The sequence below is a fragment of the Populus trichocarpa genome, chromosome 16 (genome assembly GCF_000002775.5).
Source record: "Populus trichocarpa isolate Nisqually-1 chromosome 16, P.trichocarpa_v4.1, whole genome shotgun sequence".
NCBI lineage: Eukaryota > Viridiplantae > Streptophyta > Magnoliopsida > Malpighiales > Salicaceae > Populus > Populus trichocarpa.
The window spans coordinates 10,225,656-10,247,991 of NC_037300.2; the positions used below are offsets into that span (position 1 = coordinate 10,225,656).

The following is a 22,336-nucleotide window of genomic DNA, read 5'->3' on the forward strand; positions in this document are numbered from 1 at the left end:
TGAAAACAAATCATTTTTAATTGGTTGACAAATAAACCTCATGAAGAAAAACTTGACTTGAAGTGCTTAATCATCATTTTAGAGGCAATTTCATCTTTTGCTTAATGTCAATAATAATTAATTTTTTTTTCCTGGTTTCATCCATCAATGTTTAAATGGTTGAGAAATAGACTTCATGAATGATTTTTTATTGTTTTAATTAGGGTTATCATAATTTCAAACAAATATTTATTTTATAATTGATGCTCGATTTTTTGAGCATCTAATTCCTATCATTTAAGTAAGTAAAAATTATTTTAAAAAATTATTAAACCCAGTTAAATTCATGAACCGAGTTGCGTGTGACAAGGTTCATCAAATATATCATCGTCTCAATACGTTTTTTAAAAGTCTTGGTTTCTTTTATAAGTTGATTTGTGCTTTTGCTGGTCATCCGGATTTTCTTTGAACCTATTACATCAACCAATTCATATCGGGTTAACTCTTATATACATGGTTTAGTTGAAAATTCACGCCATGCAAGGAGTCAGGTCAAGAAATTTCAAGATTTACCTGCTTGCCCGGATTTAATAGGATTGCCATAAAATCTCCACTCTCAGTAATTTTTTTTTTATAAAAAAATTAGCCTAGTCGGTGGTAAAACGTGTGCCAATATATAGAATAGTGGATAGCAGAAGCATGAGAAAAAAAAAAGATAAGAAAGAAAGTAGGAACTGAATAATTTACATGGAGAGGAGATAATAATGGTAAACTATTCTGTGTTTCTCTCCTATATGATCAATGATCCAAAACACTACATGGTTGTTGGGTTTTATGGAGGAGTGACGCTCTCCATCTCATTGCACCCTCTGATGTTGACCTGCACCATGCTGCTCATCCTGTTTTCTCCATTGATTACCTCACAGCACTGTCTACGTGGTGCCTGATAGTTCAATTATTTATGGAAACGTGTTAGACACTTATGAGATAAAATATCAGACAACCAATGTTTTCCATTCAGCAAATCAAATATTCAGTGCCATCTTTTCATGTTTCTAGCACCAATTGCGCATAAATTGTAGTGGCACACAATACCAAATAGAAAAAGAAAAAAAATTGGAGATGCGTTTTGTTCATGCAATGTACATTCCTTAGTGTGGGTCCCCGTTTTAAACCCTATTGAAAATTCAGAACTAGTTGAAGAAATAGTGAGCCACCCAATCCATACGCAACATAGCATGCTAATTACGTCAGAATCTTGACCTAACAGACCCACCGAATCTCTCCTGACTGAGTAATTGGACCTTTCTTTCTTGATTTCTGGAATTAACTATCAAGCATTTTGCCCTTTCAATGCCACTTGGCAACTAATACGGGCATTGTAAGGATGACGGTCTACCAAATTAACGGCACCACTTTTCCTACCTTGAATTAAGGATAGAGCTAGACAATGTTGTCCTGTCCTAACAGATCCACCAAATTGAAAGCACATTGATTTTCATCTTCAATGTTCTTAAACTTTTTCAAAGAACGCTGAAAGCGAGGCTAACAGATTAAGAGAAGAGTAGCTCACCATATTCCAAATGTCAGGTTTCAATGATGTGGATGTTATGACATTGACTAACTGGACGGCATAAACGGGAGCATAATCAGGCCGATCGCAAACTTTATCTAACTCATCCTCGGACCTTTTATACGTTGTCAAGGTGCCATCCCCGACTCTTTCAACCCGATCCAAGAAATAAACAACCGGTCTTAGACACGGGTGTTGATTCATGGGTCGGGTGTTAAATGTGAACGGCCCTTCGCCCCATCTCCTCCATGTTTGAAACGTTCTAAACACTGTTTGTAGCTGCATTGCCGTCAGTAGAGCAGGATACAACTGTATGGTGTAACCCCAAGATGCTGAAACAGACCAATTACGCGTCAAATCGTAGCAGAAACTATATTGTAAAGTCCGACCCGGATCCGTTTTATAAGCTGTGATTAACTTGTTGACAGAGTCAAAGCGGCTCAGCCCTGGAAATATTGACTGGACGTAGTCTAGATGGTGCAAGGACACCAATGGCGCCAATGGGTGCGCTGCTAGTAAACCATATGGATCTCCTCTTATATCAACCTGTAATTAATCATCATCCTTTTTAATTAATCAACTAAATCGTAATGGAAATCTTACACTACAGCATAGCATACTGTACTTTCCATATTTTTCCTATGTGATCAATGTTGATTGTTTTTTTTTTTTTTTTTGTCTTTTTTAGCCTTACACATGTTAGTTAAAAAAAAAAGTAGCTGTAACGAAAGTAAAAATTATCACGGGATTAATCATATCATTTTGGAAAAAGCAAGAAAATAACCTGATGGAATCCAAGCTCTTTAGTAAGAGGAACCCCAATCTCACTTATGCAACCCTGAACTTTCTGATCGGAACCGTAAAACGATGCATATCGATCAAGGCAGCCATCCAAAACCCTAACGAGCTCTTTCGCTAGAGGATAACTAATAGCAAAGCCGCCGCCACCGTAGGCCATGGTATATGAATGTATGGCATCTTGCTCAACACTCTCTGAATTGCCGCCAATGTAATACATCTGATTATGATCGTACTTTGTTAATACCGTTACCAAATTCTCTATGAAGAACACTGTATCATCATCTCCCAAGACCAACCATCTCACATTTTCCAGTCCTAACTCAAAGCTCTCCTTGACTATCCTCGCAATTCGTAGCGCTGACCGAGAGCCATACGAGCAGGTGTACTTGAACCGCGACGTATCGGCAGAGACTTTGTACGGCGGTGAGGTTAATGGCCACGTGTCATTCCCCGGAGGGTTCTGGTCGAGCCAAACATAGCCACGGGTGATGTTAGGCATCCACCATACCTCAGTGTAGTGTCTGCGCTTATTCCACGTCTTTGCAGAGCCACCAATGCCGAATAAAATGTGGGAAATATTTGTCTTCTCATAGCTATAACCAGAAACCTCACCGTTTGTTATCTTCCGGTGATCAGAGACTAATATCTTATTGCATTCAGGGCAAGGTAGCCGTTGAGATGGATTAAGGAAGGAGTAGAAGACGAGGGAGATTGAAACGACGGTACAAATAGCTATAGTTGCTTTTAGGAATAAAGAGAAGATATCACTGACTTTTAGTGTTGGCAAAACCAGGAATTTCCAGGCTTTGAAGGGGTCTTGATCGATTGGAGATGGCATCTTTTCCCCTAAAAGATAAGAGTTTCAGGGGATAGCGGGTTTTTTTCTTTCTTTCTTTAATAAAGAAGGAAATAAGGAAGAATTCTTAGCGAAGTTGATGACCACTTTAGTTTTTGTCGCTTGAAGGTTTCCTTTTTAAAGGGGATATTTTGAAGCAAAAATCTATGAATTGGCCAGAAGGACGAGAGAAAGGAAAGATTCTGGTCAAGGTAATAACAAAGAGGAGATAATGACCACAAAGCTGTCTTTATTTAATTATCTCTTCAACCAAAGAAGTGATAGGCATAACAGTGTTTGGGATGGTTAATTCGTCAATTCGAATCATATAGGTATTTGGCAACGGAGAAGTGACAGGCACAACTATTTGTGGGAGGGTTAATTCGCTAATTCAAATCGGATATTTGACAGAGTTGCAGCAGTCATAGTTTTGAAATCCGGTCCGGTTTGACAGGTTGATTCGGGATCCGTTCGATTCAGAGCTGGAACCAGACCGGGTTGAAAAAAATAAAAAAAATTTAATTGAAAATAATTTAAAAAATGGAAATATTCATTTTTATACATTTTTCTAATATAACAATACATTCAATACATTTCCATTTTTTTTTTCAATCAAATAAAAACTTTTGTATCACAGCAAATCCAATAAACCTATCATTTCATTTGAATGAAGAAAAAAAAAAAAAACCAAACCACTGGAATAGATATAAATAAATCTACAGATAAGATCTAATTACCTAGATTGGATTATATTTATTTGATACACTGTTGTCAATATGAATGTAAATCTGTTAATAAAAAAATACACAGACCCGGCGGATTGACCTGACAAAACCTAGTCAAAAACTCAGTTACAACTCGTTGATTTTTGTTTTTTTTACTAAAACGACACCATTTTGAATTTTTTTTAAAAAATAGGGATTGATCCGGCCGACCTGATGACCCGGTCAAAACCCGGAATCCGGATCTTGGATCCGGTCAGCCACCGGGCTGAATTTAAAAATTATGATAGCAGATCTTCGAGGTTACGCTGTAAACATGGGCGGGTCTATCACTATGTATTTTTCTTTAAAAAAAAAAGGAGAAAAAAGAATTAACTAAAAAATAAACTTAAATTAGCAAAATTAAAAACTTATTTAGAATTAACTAAAAAATATACTTAAATTAGCAAAATTAAAAACTTATTTCTTAAAATGGCTCATTTTTATAAGACGCGTAAGTCACACATGCACGATCCACTTAATGCACTGCATCTTGAATACCATCGAACAAGAACAGAGGCTTTTCGGCCCTTCCGCCCTTCCGTATAAAATAATTCACTTAATATATAACAAAACGTTAATGATCATATATAATATAAAAATAATAGATTTATTAAATGTTATAAAAACTAATGCACATCAATTTATTACATCTCAATTCATGAGATGCATTGGATTGCATGGATGTCTTATAATACACTCCTATGTCACTATAATGTCGTTATAATAAATTATCGTGTTATATTTATATATCATGTCGTATAGATATTTAAATTAATAATCAGAGAAGAAGAAAATAAGAATAAGTACAAAAGAAAAAAAAGGTTTTTACTTAATATCAAATTTTACCAATTTATACTTTGATCATAAAATTTATTTTTATTAATTTTCAGTTCTTTGAGAGACTTGTTGAAAAATAATTATAGAGAGAAAAAGTATTTGATTATCGTGATTCCGACAACAAAAATGATCAAGTTTAATGTCAAAATGTTCCATTTGACGAGAAGAGTTTGATGGTGGTGGTTTTTGGTCCTTATTTTGCCAAAAACAAAAATCAAGGTTTGGTAAGATTTGTGGTCTCAGTTAGGTTTTTTGTTTTTGTTTTAATCGATTTTTTGCTACTTTAAAGGCTTAAGTGGGTTTATTGAGGTTTGTTAGGTGTTTCATAGATATTTTCAAGTCAGAAATTGGTTGAAAAATAGGTTGGGTGGTAAAAAAAAAAAAACAGCTCGCTTTTTTGCTGGGTAAAAAGAAAAAAAGCTCGCTTTTTTGCTTAGTTTCTGGCCATTTTAGCTACCAAAAACTAGGCTAAAATAGGAGTCATCTATCACAACAAACGATGTGTTGTCATCTAATTTGTTTTCAAGAAAATAAGAGGTGCATGAATTAAAGCAAGACCATGTATGAGGGCCTAGCCTCCAGGCACATGGGACGGTCAGCTATGGAGTAAAAGGGAAGATGGTTTTTAACAGTGAGGAAATGAGATGGCCTTTTTGCCTTTGTTTTTTATTTGCTCTTTCTTCAAATGTTTGTGTGGGAAGAGGATTGAGATGGGTTACCGAACTTCGATGGTGGCTGGGTTAGTGGTGTCTACTAGTGTGAGACCAGTGATGAGTTAGAGGAGATGGGATTTTGGGTTTTTTTTTTTTTTTTGGGTCTTTTTCATGGCTAGCGGCTGGTCTTTTGAATAATGGGTCTAGAGGGTTTTTTTTTTTTTTTTTTTTTTTTGGGTATAGTATGGGTGTTTTTTAGGAGAGTGTTTTTGTGTGTGTGATTTTTTGCTCTCACTAATTCTCTCCCCTAAAATCTCTCCCTTTATTTTTGTGTGGTATAACCACCTATTTATAGGTAAAATAATTTTGTCATCTTCCTTTTAATTGCTTGGTCCCCAAGCAATTTAAATATTTTTTGGTCCATCATTTTCTTCCTTTTCACTTTTGGTCCCTTTGTCCATTTATATTTTGATTTTTTCTTATTTTTTGTATTTTGATATTTTTTTTAAAAAAAGCAACATCAACGTCGATGACTCAATAAGCACGTTAACAATTGAACGCGTTGAAAGTAGATTTTTTTTAATTTTAAATTGTTTAGAAAATATGTTGAAAGTGATGCAAATACATCAAGATCATATTTTTTGGGCTTTTTGTTGTTTTATTCTATTTGTTGTTTTTTTTCACAATTCTTTTTTAAAAAATGGGGTAAAAAATGTGTAGCAACAAATGCCTTCTCTTTACAATACTTAGGAAACAAAGACTTATTAAGTCCTTGGCATAGTACGTATATAAAGACAAATAAACTGTTCTTCCAAAACAAATTTTTTCAAAACTTTTAGTTTGGTTTACCTGAAACTTTATCTTCACAAGAATCCTCTTCAACCAGAACTATGATCAAATTGTTTACAACTTGGTTAACTTGAAATCTCAATCTACCGGTTCCCTTCAACCATAACCTTGATCTCTGATACCTTTTGATTACGAGGTTTAAAAACATGGTGCTTCTTTATTGTAAAGTTGAAATTCTTTGTGTTTTCTAATTGCAGGGTTGACCTGGAATTGCGCATCTTCGTGGTTCCTTTGAACCAAAATTTCATGTTATAGCTCGATTAATCTAAAATTTCAATATGTCAATTCCCTTTAATCAGAACCAAAATTTCTATAAATAGCTCGATTAACATTAAATCCCAATCGGGTGATTCCCTTTAACTAGAACCAAAATTTTGCCTTCAACTTTGTCAACCTGAAATCTCAACCTAGAGACTCCATTTAACCACAACCTTGGTTTTTACCTTTAGCTTGATCAACTTGAAATCTCAATCTGTTGATTTCTTTTAACCAGAACCTTGATCTTTTTCTTCAACTCGGTCAACCTGAAATCCCAATTTGGCAATCCCCTTTAACTAGAACCAAACTTTTGTCTTCAACTCAATTAACTTGAAATCCCAATTTAGAGACTCCTTTCAACCATAACCTTGGTCTTTGTCTTCAACTAGTTTAACCTGAAATCCCAATCTAGCGATTCTCTTTAACTTGAACCTAAATTTTACCTTCATTTCGGTCAACCTGAAATTATAATCTGATGATTTCCTTTAACTAGAACCTTGGTTTGTGTCTTCAGATCGGTTAACCTGAAATCTCAATTTGGCGATTCCTTTTAACAAGAACTAAAATTTTGCCTTTAGCTTGGTTAACCTGAAATCTCAACCTTGAGTTTTTAATTAGAACCTTGGTCTTTGTTACTTCCCGATCACGGGGTTTGAAGACTTGGTGCTTCCTAATTACAAGGTTAACCTGATACTTCCCGATTATAGAGTTCAAAAACTTGGCACCTCCTAATTACAAGGTTGACCTGATACTTCCTAATAACGGGGTTTCAAAACTTGGTACTTCCTGATTGCGGGATTGACCTGATATTTCTCGATCATGGGGTTTAAACTTGATGCTTCTTGATTGTAGGGTTGACCTGAGGACTCTTCTTGATGACAGAGTTGATCTTCTTCTTTTCTTGAGAATTTTTTAATAGTAGGATTCTTCTCACTTTTCTTCTTGATTACAGGGTTTAAAAACTGAGTTTCCTTGTTATCATAACTCAAGGATTCTTTCTTTGTCAACTCAAATTCATCAAAATCTTGCTAGATTTCATTAAGGATCTTCCTAAAAAATTCAAAAACATATACACAATGCTTTGAGGTTAAATGACATGCATGCATCTTTATCTGGTTTCAAAATAGGCTCCCTCTCTTTGATGCTTCATTGTCATAGGGTGCCTTTGTTTGCTATCTAAAGCCTTTTCAGTTTTTCTAATTCACTAGCTCATTTGAGTTTACCACTAAAATATAAGTGTAGTGCCCATCCTAGTTGTATGCGATGATTACTACTCTCATTGTTTATTAAACCTGACGATGCCCCCAAGTGTGGTATTGCTTGCTTTATTATGAAAGAGTTTAACAAATCATTCACTTCTTGGATTCTCTCAAGAACTGCCCTGTGATTAGCTGTGTGCATCCTATCAACAATTCAAAAGGTTTTCTAGTACCGATCTCATCTTAAATTTTCAATCAGCCACAAAGTTGCCTTCAGTTGAACTATACTCTTCAAACATATGTTATCATCAACCTCCATAGAACTGTTAAGTCATCTATACATGTAACAAAGGCTCATTGTTGTATGCTCAATATTCTTCTCAATAAATTCCTCTCAGCCCGTCTAATCAGATAATGAAAAGAAATGCATTGTCATCATCAATGATATTTCTTTTATGACTCACATTCATTTGGTGAAGTGCATTTTGAATCGATGGGCTTCAACATTGATTGTTCCACGATCAGTCTAGGTAACGTGCATATTTCCAACATTTATCCAAATGTATCCATGTGACAACAACATCTTTCTGGAGTCATAATCATATTTCAGATGGTAAACCAAGATTTCAGACATGAAGATGTCCATCAAGAGCAACGTTACTCTCAACTACCTATTGGATTTCACTAAATCATAGACTGTCTTTGAGTAATATTGCCCTTAGCTAATCTGGTCATACTTATTCTTCTTTCTATCATTAATAGGCATTTGTCATTGCCAAAACTAATCATAGCTTTGATGGATTTCACTAAATCATCATTTGATATTGCCTGCCAGCTAATTTGAATATTGTTTGTTTTCCTTCTTAGGGTGCACTGCATTGCGCCCGGCTGCTCAACTTTTCAAGGATGATTATGGAGTGTTGTAACCCATTTTTGGATCCTCGCACAAAAGGGAGAAAATACAAAAAAAATCAAATAAAAAAATATATTTGGAAGAAATTAAAAAAATAAGAAGATAATAACAGTGAAAAGAGGGTGCTAGAGCGCCCAGAAAATGGCTAAAAATTGATCAAAAAGGTTCACAAATACAAAGATTGAAATTTGACAGTATATCGTTGACTTATGAGAACCCGACTGACAAAGAAAATTCAATTTAAGGAAGAAATGTCCAAATCAGATGTTTACTAGACTCAATTAAATTTATTAAGGGTTTAATTGAGTTTATAAAGAGTTTGATTACAAGAAAAATTGATTTTGAAGTCAATTTGGGCTTTAATTTGAAGAAATTAAAGTTCTGGGGTCAAATTATAATTTTTAGAGTTAATTTGGTCAAATCGGGGGTTTAATTGCATAAATATTGAAGTTTGATGGCCAATTAGAGACTTAATTGAAGAAATCTGAAATCAAGGACCAAACTGGAAAAGGCGCGTAAATAGAAGGACTGGAATTAACCGAATCAGGGACTGAATTGAAGAAATTAAAAGTTTATTGATCAATTGAGGGTCCAATTGCATATATTCGAGACCGAAGACCAATTTGAAACTTCAGGGCCGATGATTGAATTTGTTAGGGATGCAATTGAATTGATTTTTAAAATCAAAATTGCAATTGAGGACTTGATTGAACAAATCACAAATTAAGGATTGATTTGGATTTTGACACGTTTTTGGCGCCATTTTCTTTTAAATGAAACGACATGTTTTGGGTAAAACGATGCCGTTTCAAAAAAAAAAAAAAGAAGAGAAAATCCCCAAACGGTGTCGTTTTGAATGGCACTGTGGGTCTTCTTCTTCCCCTGGACACGCGAGGCAGGGGAAGAAGAAGCTTTCGTTCCCCTGCTTTTCACCTCTTTTTTTTTCTCCGAAAACCCTAAAAAGACGCCGACAAAGACCCCCACTTGCCTAAGCTTTGACCCGTGGCTTACCACGGGGTGAAAACAGAGGGGATATGCCCCTCAGGTGGTCCTGGGGTGGCTGCACAGGAGCCGCCTCGGCCACCTTACCCTTGTGCCATGACTGGACAGGGGTAGAGAGAGCAGAAGAGGAGGGCAGAAACGAGAGAAAAAGGAGAGCAGAAGAAGAGAAAAAAAAGAAGAGAAAGAAAACAGAGAGAGAAAGAAAAAAATAACAGAGGAATAGAAAGAAATAGGAGAGGAGAAGAATAGAGATAGAGAGGAAAGAACCGAGAGAGTGAAAACAGAAAAAAAGAAGAAGGAGAAGACGCAAGGACTGGTTTCTATACACGGAAAAAGAAGAAGCATTGTAGCGGCCACCACCGAGCTTCCCAGCCACCACCTTTTCCACCACAAATGACAGCGAATACACTCCTTCACTCCAGATAATCTTCTCTCCTTCTCTGATCTGTCTTCCTGGTTGGTTTCATTTGCATGCAGAGCATGAGCAATTCACGTTCTGCAACAAATGAAATTATAATTAGCCGGTTACTGTGCACAGCACAGTAACCGACTAATTATAGTTAACTGGTTTATTCAAGCATCAGCCATTCCTTAAAGAGATGAGACTTATTCGACAAGATTGGGAAAGGCCCTTGTTGGTAAAAAGGGAAGAATGAAGCATATTTGAATCATCATTCAGTTAGAATTATACCGTTTAGAGAAATGAAAAGCTTCCTGGAGTGTTAGAATCCTCAACACCTACACAGCCAGAATCAATAATGGAGTTATCGAAAAGAAAAAAGGACTAATAATAAGGAAGAATTAAGAAAACAGCTGGAGAGATGTAGAGTTGATCTCAACAAAAGCAAAGGGCAACAACAACTCTTGGAAAAGCAACTGGAGGAAGAAAATACAATGAGGAATTACTTGAACCAGCAGTTGGAAAATAAAGATGAGCATTTAACATCTTTAAAAAAATGGCATAAAAGGGTCGAGATAGCTGAAGAAATAGCAAAAAGGTTCTAGGATGAGTTAAGGAATCAAATAACTGAACATGATGAGCTGTCTAACAAGAATGGGCTCACAGAAAGAGAGTTGGCCAGGATCAAGAGATCAGTAAAAGGCAAGATAAATGCAGATAGGGAGGTGTTGGATTCCTTGAAAGAAAAGGGCAGTCTCTTAAAGAAGTTGGAAGCTGAAAAAGAGAAGAATCGGCTGGCCCACATTGATATAGAAGAAGAAGGAAGACTTCGTTCCCAATATATGGTGCAATCAGAGGAAGAGAGAAATATGAGAATAGCTGCTGAGTCTGATATGAGAGATTACTAGAAAAGAGCCGAGTCTTCAAAGGGATGGATAACAGCTCTACAACCCTAGCTAGAAATACAAGAAGAAGAGTCGAGGAAGTGGAGAAGCCATTACTTCGAGATGGAGGAAGAATTGAATAAGATTCAGCAAGAGCGTTAAGAATGTCAAGACTATATTGACAATTTTGTAGTTCAAATTAACTCCAAAATAGTCGAGCTAGATATCGAGAGAGAAGAGCTACAAAGGGCAAAGGCTAAGTTAGCACGGCTGGAGGCTATGGTCCAAGTATTGGAAAGAAGTAATGAAGCTTTAGGAGCCATCAACAAAGTAATAATCGCAGATAACACCTTGTTCCAGGACAAGATAAGACATATGACAAGACAAGTCGAGCAAGTGGCTCGTTATACGGAAAGGTTGCAACAACAAGCCACCCAAGTTAGGAATAATGCCGCAAAGTATCGCGAATACATGGGGACCATCACCTCCTTTATTGGGGACTTAGCTAATAGAGGAAATGCCTTTTAAGGTTAGCGATGTATAGGGCCTTTTGTTTTAAAACTTTTAATGAGCTACGGTTAGTTATAAAAAGACATTGACCTATCTTTCTTTCCAAATGTGTTATGGTAATCAATCTTGATAAGAACTTGGCAAACACTCTTTTACAGCAATCAGTTCAACTTAGAAATCTTGCCTAAAGGATTACAAAATTCATGAATCAGTTTTAAAATATACATCGCATATGCATCTCATTTTCATCATGCATTTGTTTATAACTTATCATTTGCACCACCAAATCATGAAATATAGGTCCCTCATCCAAGGTCCACTACACCAGGCTAAGAACAAGAATGGAAAACGAAGAGAGGGCACTTCTAGAATCCCGTTACCAGAGCGAATTAGAATCCATGAAAAATGAAGTTGCCCGGATGACTAATCTACTTGAACAACTTCTAGGAGTCAAAAATAGGGAGGGAACTTCTGTCCAACCACTTATAGGAGCACCAACAACTCATGTCCCCGTAGCATCTCAAAACTTGGGGGCAGATTCAGTAACGAAGCACACTTTACACCTGTCCTCCCTATCCAGCTAACTCAAGCTCCGATCACTGTAGATTTAATAGCGGATGGGCCTTCCAATAATAGCTCCACTGGTTTCATAAACCTCGATAAGATATCCACCTTGGAAGAACGACTGAAAGCAGTCGAGGGAAATGATTGGTTTGACCCCATGCAGGCATCTGAAGTATGTTTGGTACCAAACATCACGGTACCAAAAGATTTTAGGATACCAGAATTTATTAAATACACTGAGTTGGAATGCCCAAACACTCATCTTCGATCCTACTGCAACAAAATGGCTGAGGTGATCCATGACGATAAGTTGCTGATTTATTTTTTCCAAGACAGTCTAGTAGGGTCTGCGCTAAACTAGTATATGAGGTTGGACAATGCCAATGTCAAGAAATGGAAAGATTTGGTGGAGGCTTTCCTTAAGCAGTACAAGTTCAATTTAGAAATTACTCCGGATCGAACGAGCCTTATGTTAATGGAGAAAAGAAGCCATGAGTCAATAAGGGCTTATGCGCAAAGATGGAGGGATGAGGCAACACATGTCCAACCCTCTTTGATAGAGACGAAGATGGTGACTCTATTTGCCAATACCTTTAAGGCACCTTATTATCAGCATCTAATGAGTAGCTCATCCCAGCATTTCTATGATGTTGTACGCGTAGCAGAAAGGATAGAGTAAGGCATTAAAGTTGGGTACATAGTAGAGCCTTTAAAGAAGAAATGTTTTACTGGAAGAAAAAAGGAAGGTGACGTTAACAACTTGGAAGGCGGGTACAAAGGCAAGAAAGTAAATTACCAAAACCTACAAATGCCTTCCCCTCAATTCACCAATATGAACTTTACCAAACCTTTTAACACCAATCAAACAAATCACCAGCCAAACAACCAATACAGCCACCAAAGGTCATATACAGGATATACTTCGAGCAGTTGCCTCCACTACCCATGCCTTTAAAAGACTTGTACGCTAAACTGCTGAGTATTGGACACATAGCTCCAATCCTTCTACCGCCAATCCAACCACCCTTTCCCATATAGTACAAGCCAGAATTAACTTGCGAATACCATGCTAGTAACCCTGGGTATGGAATTGAAACCTGTTACGCCTTTAAAAGGAGGTTGTTTGAGCTTATTAAGAGCGGGTGGGTGTCTTTTGAAGACGCGCCTAACATCAATTCAAATCCGTTGCCTAATCATGTCGCACTAAGTAATAGTGGAGTGGGCATGATAGAAGGTGGGAATCAAAGCAAGGCGTTGAAGCTATCCATGAAGAAGTTGTACGACATATTGGTACAGTCAGGATTCTTGAAAATGAACACTGAATATCATCTAGAAATAGGTGACTATTATGAGTTCCACGGGAAAGAGGGACATCATATCGATGATTGTATCGAGTTTCGCTAAAAAGTTGCAAAGATGTTAATCATAGGGGAGTTGAGGATTGAAACCATGGATGGCAACTGTGAGGTGAGTATGATAGGAGGTCAACATAAACTGTCAGAAGTATGTATAGTCCAACCGACAACTAATGGGCCACTGAAGTTGATCCTGACTAAGCCTTCCTTTACAAAAAAAGATCACAATACAATGCCTTATAATTATGGCTATGCCTCCAACATTCAAGCCCCTCTTTCTTTATTCCAAACTAAGATCAGTGGGCTGACTCGGAGTGGTCGATACTTCACGCTCGAGGAGTTAAGGAAAGCAAAAGGCAAAGAAGTGGTAGATCTTGACAAAACACTAGAGGTTAATAAGCAAGTAACTGAAGAGGAGTCAAATGAATTTCTAAAGTCGATAAAGCACAACAAATACTACATAGTAGATCAACTAAAAAAAATTCAGCCAGGATCTCTCTTATGTCCTTGATACTCAGTTCTGAGCCACACCGAATTGTCTTGTAAAAGGTATTGAAAGAGGCGTATGTACCCCACGACATTGAACAAAAAACCATGGAGCATCTGATGGGGAGGATCCATGCAACTAATTACCTGTACTTCACGGCTGATGAGTTAGATGCTGAAGGAACCAGACATAACAAACCCTTGTACATCACTATTAGGTGCAAGGATTGCCTCATAGGAAAGGTGATCGTCGATAATGGCTTGACTCTCACGTGTTGTCGAAACACATGTTAAAAGAAATGCAGGTCGATGAATCTCATATGAAGTATAGTACCATGATGGCAAGAGCGTATGATGGCTCACCTAGACAGATAATTAGAACTTTGGAAGTGAAGCTATATGTGGGACCACAATGTTCTTGGTGACACTTTAAGTTATGGATATCCACCCTTCCTATAGTATGTTGTTGGGAAGACCTTGGATTCATACAGCCGGGGCGGTAACTTCATCATTACACCAATGCTTGACATATATCATGAACGGGATACTGGTAACTGTCAAAGCTGAGGAGATAGTATCTATGATAAAGAACATGGCTATACCATTCATCGAGACAGAGGATTGCAAGGATGAGAATATCCATGCTTTTGAGATTCTGAACACTGACTGGGTGCCTGAGAACACAATGTTAAAAAGTCCAAGGATTTTAGAAGCAACTAGGATAGTGGCTAAATGCCTTTTAGAATGAGGGGTTCCATTTCAGTACAACCCTATCACCAGAGTGCCAGAAAGGGTTAATCTGATAAAGATAAAATGTGATGATCAAAGATTTGGATTGGGGTATAAGCCTAAAAAAGAAGATCATCTATGGGCTGCTATTAGGATAAGGGAAAATAGAATGCCTAAAAAAGAAGATCAGCTTGAAGAAGAAGAGCTAGAAATCCATCCTTTTATAGTGTCGTTCCCAAAGGCTGCATATGTAATGCAACCTGATAAAAGATCGGAAAGCCTTGTTCAAGAACTGTCAACTATGAGCATAAACACCTTGGAGGAAGATAAGGTAGAAGAAGGTGGAACGAAGATGGTAGCGGGAAAGGAAGACGAAGCACTGCCACAACTGACTGTCCATATTCTAGAAGAAGTCTCCGCCAAGACCTTTGTGTGAAAGCTGGCAAAGGATGAGAAGTTTCAAAACTGGGTGACCCAAGAAGCTCCAGTATTTTTTAAAATGTAAACCAACCTTGTTTACCTTCGCATGCTTTTGTCATTGCCTTTTGTTTTCTTTTATTTTTTTGGTTGAAAATCAAGGCTCATGATGTCAGCTAGATTTTGTCTTTGTCATTAAGCCCACCTTTGTTTTAAAATAATGAGATCATATGTTTTCTAAGTTTGTCTCTTTATTCGTGCTTTTACACCAAACACTTTTCGCTTTCAAGAATCCTGAAAGCGGATCTTCTATAACATCACATACATTTAACATCAATAATGAATGGCCAAACTTTAACGAACATGTGATCACTATGGAAGAAGAAGAATGGGATTAAAGCAATATCGGGGAATTCATAAAGCTAGTGGAGCAACATGAACAAACCTGGAAACCTACTGAAGAAGAACTCGAAACCATAAATGTGGGTAATGATCAGTTTAAAAAAGAGTTGAAAATAGGGACTTTAATCACGTCGGAGCAAATAACGGAGGTAATTTCCCTACTACAAGAATATGCAGATGTTTTTGCTTGGTCTTACGAGGATATGCTTGGTTTGGATACAAATATTGTGGTACAAAAGATCCCATTAAAGGAAGGTTGTAAAGCAGTCAAACAAAAATTAAGGAGAGCCCACCTGGATATCTGGATCAAAGTCAAGGCAGAACTCGAGAAACAGTGGAATACGGGTTTCCTAGAAGTAGTTAAATATCCACAATGGGTGTCCAACATTGTTGTCGTGCCAAAGAAGGGAGGAAAGATTAGAGTTTGCGTGGACTTCCATAACTTGAACAAAGCTGGCCCCAAAGATGATTTTCCACTACCACACATAGATATTTTAGTTGACAACGCTGCCCGTAGTTCCACATATTCCTTTATGGATGGTTTCTCAGGATACAACCAGATAAAAATGGCTCCAGAAAATAAGGTGAAAACAACTTTTATCACCCCTTAGGGAACATACTGCTACAAGGTTATGCCATTTGGTCTAAAGAATGCAGGGGCTACCTATCAAAGAGCCAATGTGACTCTGTTCCATGATATGATGCACAAGGAAATTGAGGTGTATGTAGATGATATAATTGCCAAGTCTAGAAGGGGAGAAGATCATGTAAATATTTTGAGGAAGTTATTTAAAAGATTAAGAAAGTATGAACTAAAGCTCAACCCTGCAAAATGTTCGTTTGGAGTTAAGTCCAGCAAGCTGCTAGGATTTGTGGTTAGTAGCAAAGGTATAGAGATGGATCCTGATAAAGTGAAAGCCATCCAATCCATGCCAACCCCAAAGACAGAGAAGGAGGTGAGGGGATTCTTAGGAATATTGAACTATATTGCCCGATTTATAGCTCAACTAACCACAACATGTGAACCTATCTTCCGGTAACTGAGGAAAAAGAGTAATGGGACATGGAATGAGGAGTTTGAGGAGGCATTCAACAAAATCAAGCATTATTTACAGAGTCCACCTTTGCTTGTTCCTTCTGTATCAGGAAGACCTTTAATACTGTATCTGACAGTGACTGAAATAACTATGGAATGTGTACTGGGTCAGCATGATGAAACCGAGAGGAAAGAAAGGGTTATTTATTACCTAAGTAAGAAGTTCACTGAATATGAGTCTAGATACATGATGATAAAGAAGCTATATTGTGCATTGGGATGGGCGACAAAAAGATTACGACATTATATGTTGTATCACACCACTTGGTTGATTTCAAAAGTGGATCCATTAAGATATATATGTAATAAGCCCTACCTCTCAAGCCGAATTGCAAGGTGGCAGGTTTTGTTGTCAGAATATGACATATTGTATATGATAAGGAAAGCTGTGAAGGGAAGCGTGATTGCTGACCACCTAGCTGATAACGTTGTTGAAGATTATGTACTATCATTAGAGGAAGAAGAAGAGAAGACAGATTGGTGGACCATATTTTTTGATGGGGTAGTGAATGTATATGGTAATGGGGCCAGCGCAGTGATAATCTCTCTTGACCAGAAACCGTATCCGGTTTTATTTAAATTGCATTTTGAATGCACCAACAATACAACTGAATATGAAGCTTGTATCCTCGGCTTAGAAGCTGCATTAGAGTTGAAGATCAGAAAGATGGATGTATATGGTGACTTAATGTTGATTATCTGTCAGGTGAAAGGAGAATGACAAACCAAGAAAGAAAAGTTGAGGCCGTACCAAGAATATTTATCCACACTGTTGGAAGAATTCAAAGAGATAAAATTCAACCATCTAGGAAAAGAAGGGAACCATTTTGTGGTTGCTTTGGCCACGTTAGCTGCTATGGCTACGATTGATCTCGGGCATAAGGTACAACCTATACACATTGACATCAGAAATAACCCAGCTCACTATTGCTCAGTTGAAGGAGAGATAGATGGAAAGCCTTGGTACTTCGATATTAAGAATTTTATGCAAAATTAGGAATATCCGGTGGAAGCTTCGAAGATGGATAAGAAAACCTTAAGAAGATTGGCCATGGATTTCTATCTAGACGGAGAGATTCTATATAAAAGATCATTTGACGGAACCTTGCTAAGGTGTTTGAATGAGATAGATGCTAGAAATGTTGTACGAGAGGTCCATGAAGGGATTTGCTCAACTCATGCTAATAGGCATATGATAGCAAGGAGAATACAAAGGGTCAGTTATTTCTAGCTGACATTAGAGAAAGACTGCGTTGACTATGTCAAGAAATATCATAAGTGTCAAGTGCATAGTGATAAGGTCAATGCACCTCCGACTCCTCTGTTTAATCTGGCATCTCCCTGGCCATTTTCGATGTGGGGAATTGATGTGATTGAGCCTGTTAACCCAAAAGCCAGCAATGAGCATAGATTCATCCTTGTAGCTATTGACTACTTCTTGAAATGGGTAGAAGCCAGTTCAAATGCCCATGTAACATAAAAAGTGGTGAAGAGGTTTATAGAAAAAGATTTGATTTGTCGCTATAGTCTGCCCGAAAAGATAGTGACCGATAATGCATATAATTTCAATGGTAAAATGATAGTAGAGCTCTGTACCAAATGGAAAATCAAGCATTCAAATTCCTCACCATACAGGTTGGAGATGAATGGTGTCGTAGAAGCATCCAACAAAAACATCAATAAAATTATTCAGAAAATTGTAGTCATTTACAAGGATTGGCATGAGATGTTGTCGTTCGCTCTCCATGCATATCGCACTGTAGTAAGGACCTCGACAGGAACTACTCCGTATTCTTTGGGATATGGAATGGAGGCAGTGATGCTTTTGGAAGTAGAAATCCCTTCGTTAAAGGTGTTGATGGATTTAGAATTAGAAGAGGCTGAATGAGCCAAAATGAGATATGAACAGTTAAACCTAATTAGTGCAAAGAGGATAGCTGCAATCTGTCATCAACAACTTTACCAGAAAAGGATGGCCAAGGCATATGACAAGAAGGTTAGACCTCGCGTGTTCCAAGAAGGAGATCTAGTGTTGAAGAAAAACCAAATGACTTGTCATCTAGTACACCGCTCTGATGGCCTGACATCAACAACTTTACCAGAAAAGGATGGCCAAGGCATATGACAAGAAGGTTAGACCTCGCGTGTTCCAAGAAGGAGATCTAGTGTTGAAGAAAAACCAAATGACTTGTCATTAACTCGAAAAAGTTGCTTGAGTGGCTACCTTTTCAGAGCATTTAATGCTTCATCTCTTCACCATATTTGACAAAACATATACCATTATGATAGCTTAACATTTGACCATCCCTGGTATGGTTCTTTCCTGCTGATTGACACCACAGCAGCTACGACATTGGCTCATAGATAAAATGTCCCTTTGAGCACTTTGAGCCAACGGTTAAGAATTAAGGGCCAATATGTTTCCCTAATAAAGATAAAATGTCCCTCTTCCACCTCCCATAAATAAAGGTGAATTCCATGCATTGAGGGAGAAGAAATTTGGGTGCAAAGTTGAAAAACGAACTAGCCCTGTAAGATCCCACATCGGAAGTGAGCGTCCAGAGCCAGGGCCTTATAAGTGCATGCTCACCTTAACTAGTAGGACACATTTTGGGGTCATGCGTGGCTGCCAAGAACAAAACCGTGAGGGGGACCTGGGTGGAAGCCCTAGATTTGGGTGGACTGGGAGGCTCAAAGCGGACAATATCTTGCTAGTGAGGTGGGGTGTTGCATTTGGTATCAGAGCCGAGGACGACTCGTCTTAAGGTGGGGGGATTGTAAGATCCCACATCGGAAGCGAGCGTCCAGAGCCAGGGCCTTATAAATGCATGCTCACCTTAACTAGTAAGACGTGTTTTGGGGTCATGCGTGGCTGCCAAGAACAAAACCGTGAGGGGGACCTGGGTGAAAGCCATGGATTTGGGTGGACCAGGAGGCCCAAAGTGGACAATATCTTGCTAGTGAGGTGGGGTGTTACAAGCCCCCCCCACCTTAAATTTTATTTATGCCATTACCACCAGTTTCATTCTCTCTCCGCCACAACTTTGACTTGTACATCCGCCTAAAGACCTCGACACCAGCCTCTCCACCAACATCTCCATTGCGAGCCACCAATACAATCACTAGCCATCCACCCTCACATTAAGAGTAGCTATTACAAACTTCTTCCTTTTTACAACAAACTTTTCCTCAAGAAACCACATAGCCCCATCGTGAGCCACCAGCGCCTCCACCAGCCACCAGTCAAACCTTCTAGCCACTAGCAACTCTCTTTCTCCAGCCAGGCCAGCCTTTTTTTTCCTTTTCTTCTTCTTCCCCTCATCCTCCCTTCTATAATCGTTGCATGCACAATTCATTTTGCATGCACCGACAAATTTAATTAATATGGTCATTGGGTCGGGTCCAACCCAGCCGAAAACAAAAAAAGAGAAGGTTGTTAGGTTGCAAGTTGGCCACCCCGACTGAGTCGGGCTGGACTCGTTTCAACCCAACCTAGATGCTTGGGTCATTTCCAGGCCATTTAATAAATAAAATAATATAATAATATTTAAAAAATATATTTAAAAAAAATCAAATTTTCTAAATGGCATTTTAAAAATATTTGTGGATCTCTTGCATGTTTATCCAACTATTTTGCATAATATCAGGTTGTAGACTTACATTGTAAGATATGACCAATTATTAAAAATACTCGATTTTCTCCAAAACTTTTGTTTTAAAAAAATTCTAAATTTCAAGAAAATAAAAAAAAAAAATTTTGTTTCCAAAAACACAAAAAATATGTTTTGTCATTGTGCATACGACCAAATCCTAAAGGTTTTTCAAGCATATTTTCTAAAAGATAAAATCCCATTTTTATCATGTTTAAAAAAAAAATGCAAAAATAGATAACATAATCAGTTTATGATTATCCATTGGGGTTTGACCAAAATACACTTGTTATAATTAGTTTGTTATTCGGAATGTTAGGACTTAATTATATTCAAGAAATAAATAAGTCTAGCCCTTATAATGGTTAGAATTTAACCCAATAAGATAGAGACTTCCTCACGAAGGGAGATCTTCCTCGAGCCTTAGACAAGATCAATAGATAGAAACATGACCTAGAAAAACAATCAAACAACAATGCAGTTTACCTTAGGAAGGGTGCACCAGGGATGATGCATCTTCCCTTTGCACAATCAGTCCATTACCCGGCCTATGTAGACCATAGGTTTCCTAGTAACCATAATACTAGGTAGTGAATCCCGAACTTCATAATCATAATTTTATAATTAAACCCAAAACCCTCTTTTCACCATCACTCAAGAGATAGACTCGTCATTCGACATCGAGCACGTTGCGACACCTAACACCATCAAACATTGACAACTCTTCCTTTCAGAATTAACTAAAATCAGGTAAAAAGGCTACTGGAACAGCGGTGGCATTGTAACACACATCACCGCCACTAGCAGCGCGTGAATCCACATGTCGTCACTGATTGAATTGTGAAAATTGGTGGATTTGAAGTGGTCCCTTCATCTCTTCCTTTCCCTATCAACAATACTCTTCCACACTCTCTGAGGAAGGAGATCGAGGCATATCAAGCCTTAACCTTCTCTTTTTTCTTCTTCCTTTCTTTTTTATTGGTTTGTTTTCTATCTATTGCCTCATGATTTTTCTTCTCCTTACTAGTTACCTCAATAATCAATAATGGAGGGAAAGGTGCTCGTCAGTTGTGGTGCATTATTGGCCATCGATTTGAAAGGAAGAAGTGTTGTCATTTCTTTTTTCAAGGAAGAAAGAAGAACAAGGACTGGAGGAAAAGGGAAGTTGTCATTGGCGAGGGACGTCACTACCATTGGCTAGAGGCTAACGTAGAGGTTCATGACTTGAATGAAGGGGATATATGGATGATTTGTATGAGGTTGTCTTATAGGTGTTTTGGAGATGGGGCCTATGATTCTAGGGGAAAACCTGCCTCAATGGTTGTGTTAGTGTTGTTTTGTTGTCAGTGATGAGGATGATCACGACTGTGATAGTTTGGACAACAGTCACTGATGGGAGAGATGTCGTTGCTGGCATAGTGCTAGTTGGCTGACAGTGGAGGAGCTGACTAGAGAAGGATGGATCGTCACCTGTGGAGGAAAGGGGAGGATGGTTTTCAACAATAAGGAAGGGAGATGGCTTTTTGCTTTTGTTTTTTTCCTCTATCTTCAAATATCAGTGTGGAAAAAGGATGAAGATGGGTTGCCGAGCTTTGATGGTGGCTGGGTGAGTGGTGGCTACTGGTGGCGAGATCAGTGGTGAGCTGGAGGAAATGGGATTTTGGGTTTTCTTTTGGGGTCTTTTTCATGGCTGGCGGATGGTCTTTTTGAATAATAGGTCTAGGGTTTTTTTTTTTTTTTTGTATTGCATGAGTATCTTTTGGGAGAGTGTTTTTGTGTGTGTGATTTTTTTCTATCACTAATTCTCTCCCCTCATTTTTGTGTGTGTATAACCACATAATTATAGGTAAAAGTTTTTTTTTCTTCCCCTTAATTGCTAGGTCCCCAAGCAATCTAAATTTTTTTTTGGTCCCTCATTTTCTTCATTTTCACTTTTGGTCCTTTGTCCATTTATATTTTGATTTTTCTTATTTTTTTTGTATTTTTTTTAAAAGAGCAACATCAACATCGAGTCAAGAAGCATGTTAATAACTGAACGCGTTGAAAGTAGATTTTTCTTTTAATTTTAAATTCATTGGAAAAGATGTTAAAAGTGATGCAAATACGTCTAAATCATATTTTTCGAGTTTTTGTTTTTGTTTTTTTTGCTATTTGTTGTTTTTTTCACAATATTTTTTTTA

General features: G+C 37.7%; 1 protein-coding gene across 1 annotated transcript; it reads right to left on the reverse strand.

Moving 5' to 3' along the window:
* Nucleotides 1-634: 634 nt before the first annotated feature.
* LOC7468819 (uncharacterized) lies at nucleotides 635-3,439 on the reverse strand. Its single transcript, XM_002323481.3, has 3 exons — nucleotides 2,337-3,439; nucleotides 1,553-2,098; nucleotides 635-922 (listed from the first exon to the last, which is right to left on the reverse strand). Exons 1-3 carry the CDS (start codon nucleotides 3,189-3,191, stop codon nucleotides 812-814), a joined length of 1,512 nt encoding a protein of 503 aa, XP_002323517.1. The 5' UTR covers nucleotides 3,192-3,439; the 3' UTR covers nucleotides 635-811.
* Nucleotides 3,440-22,336: the final 18,897 nt, after the last annotated feature.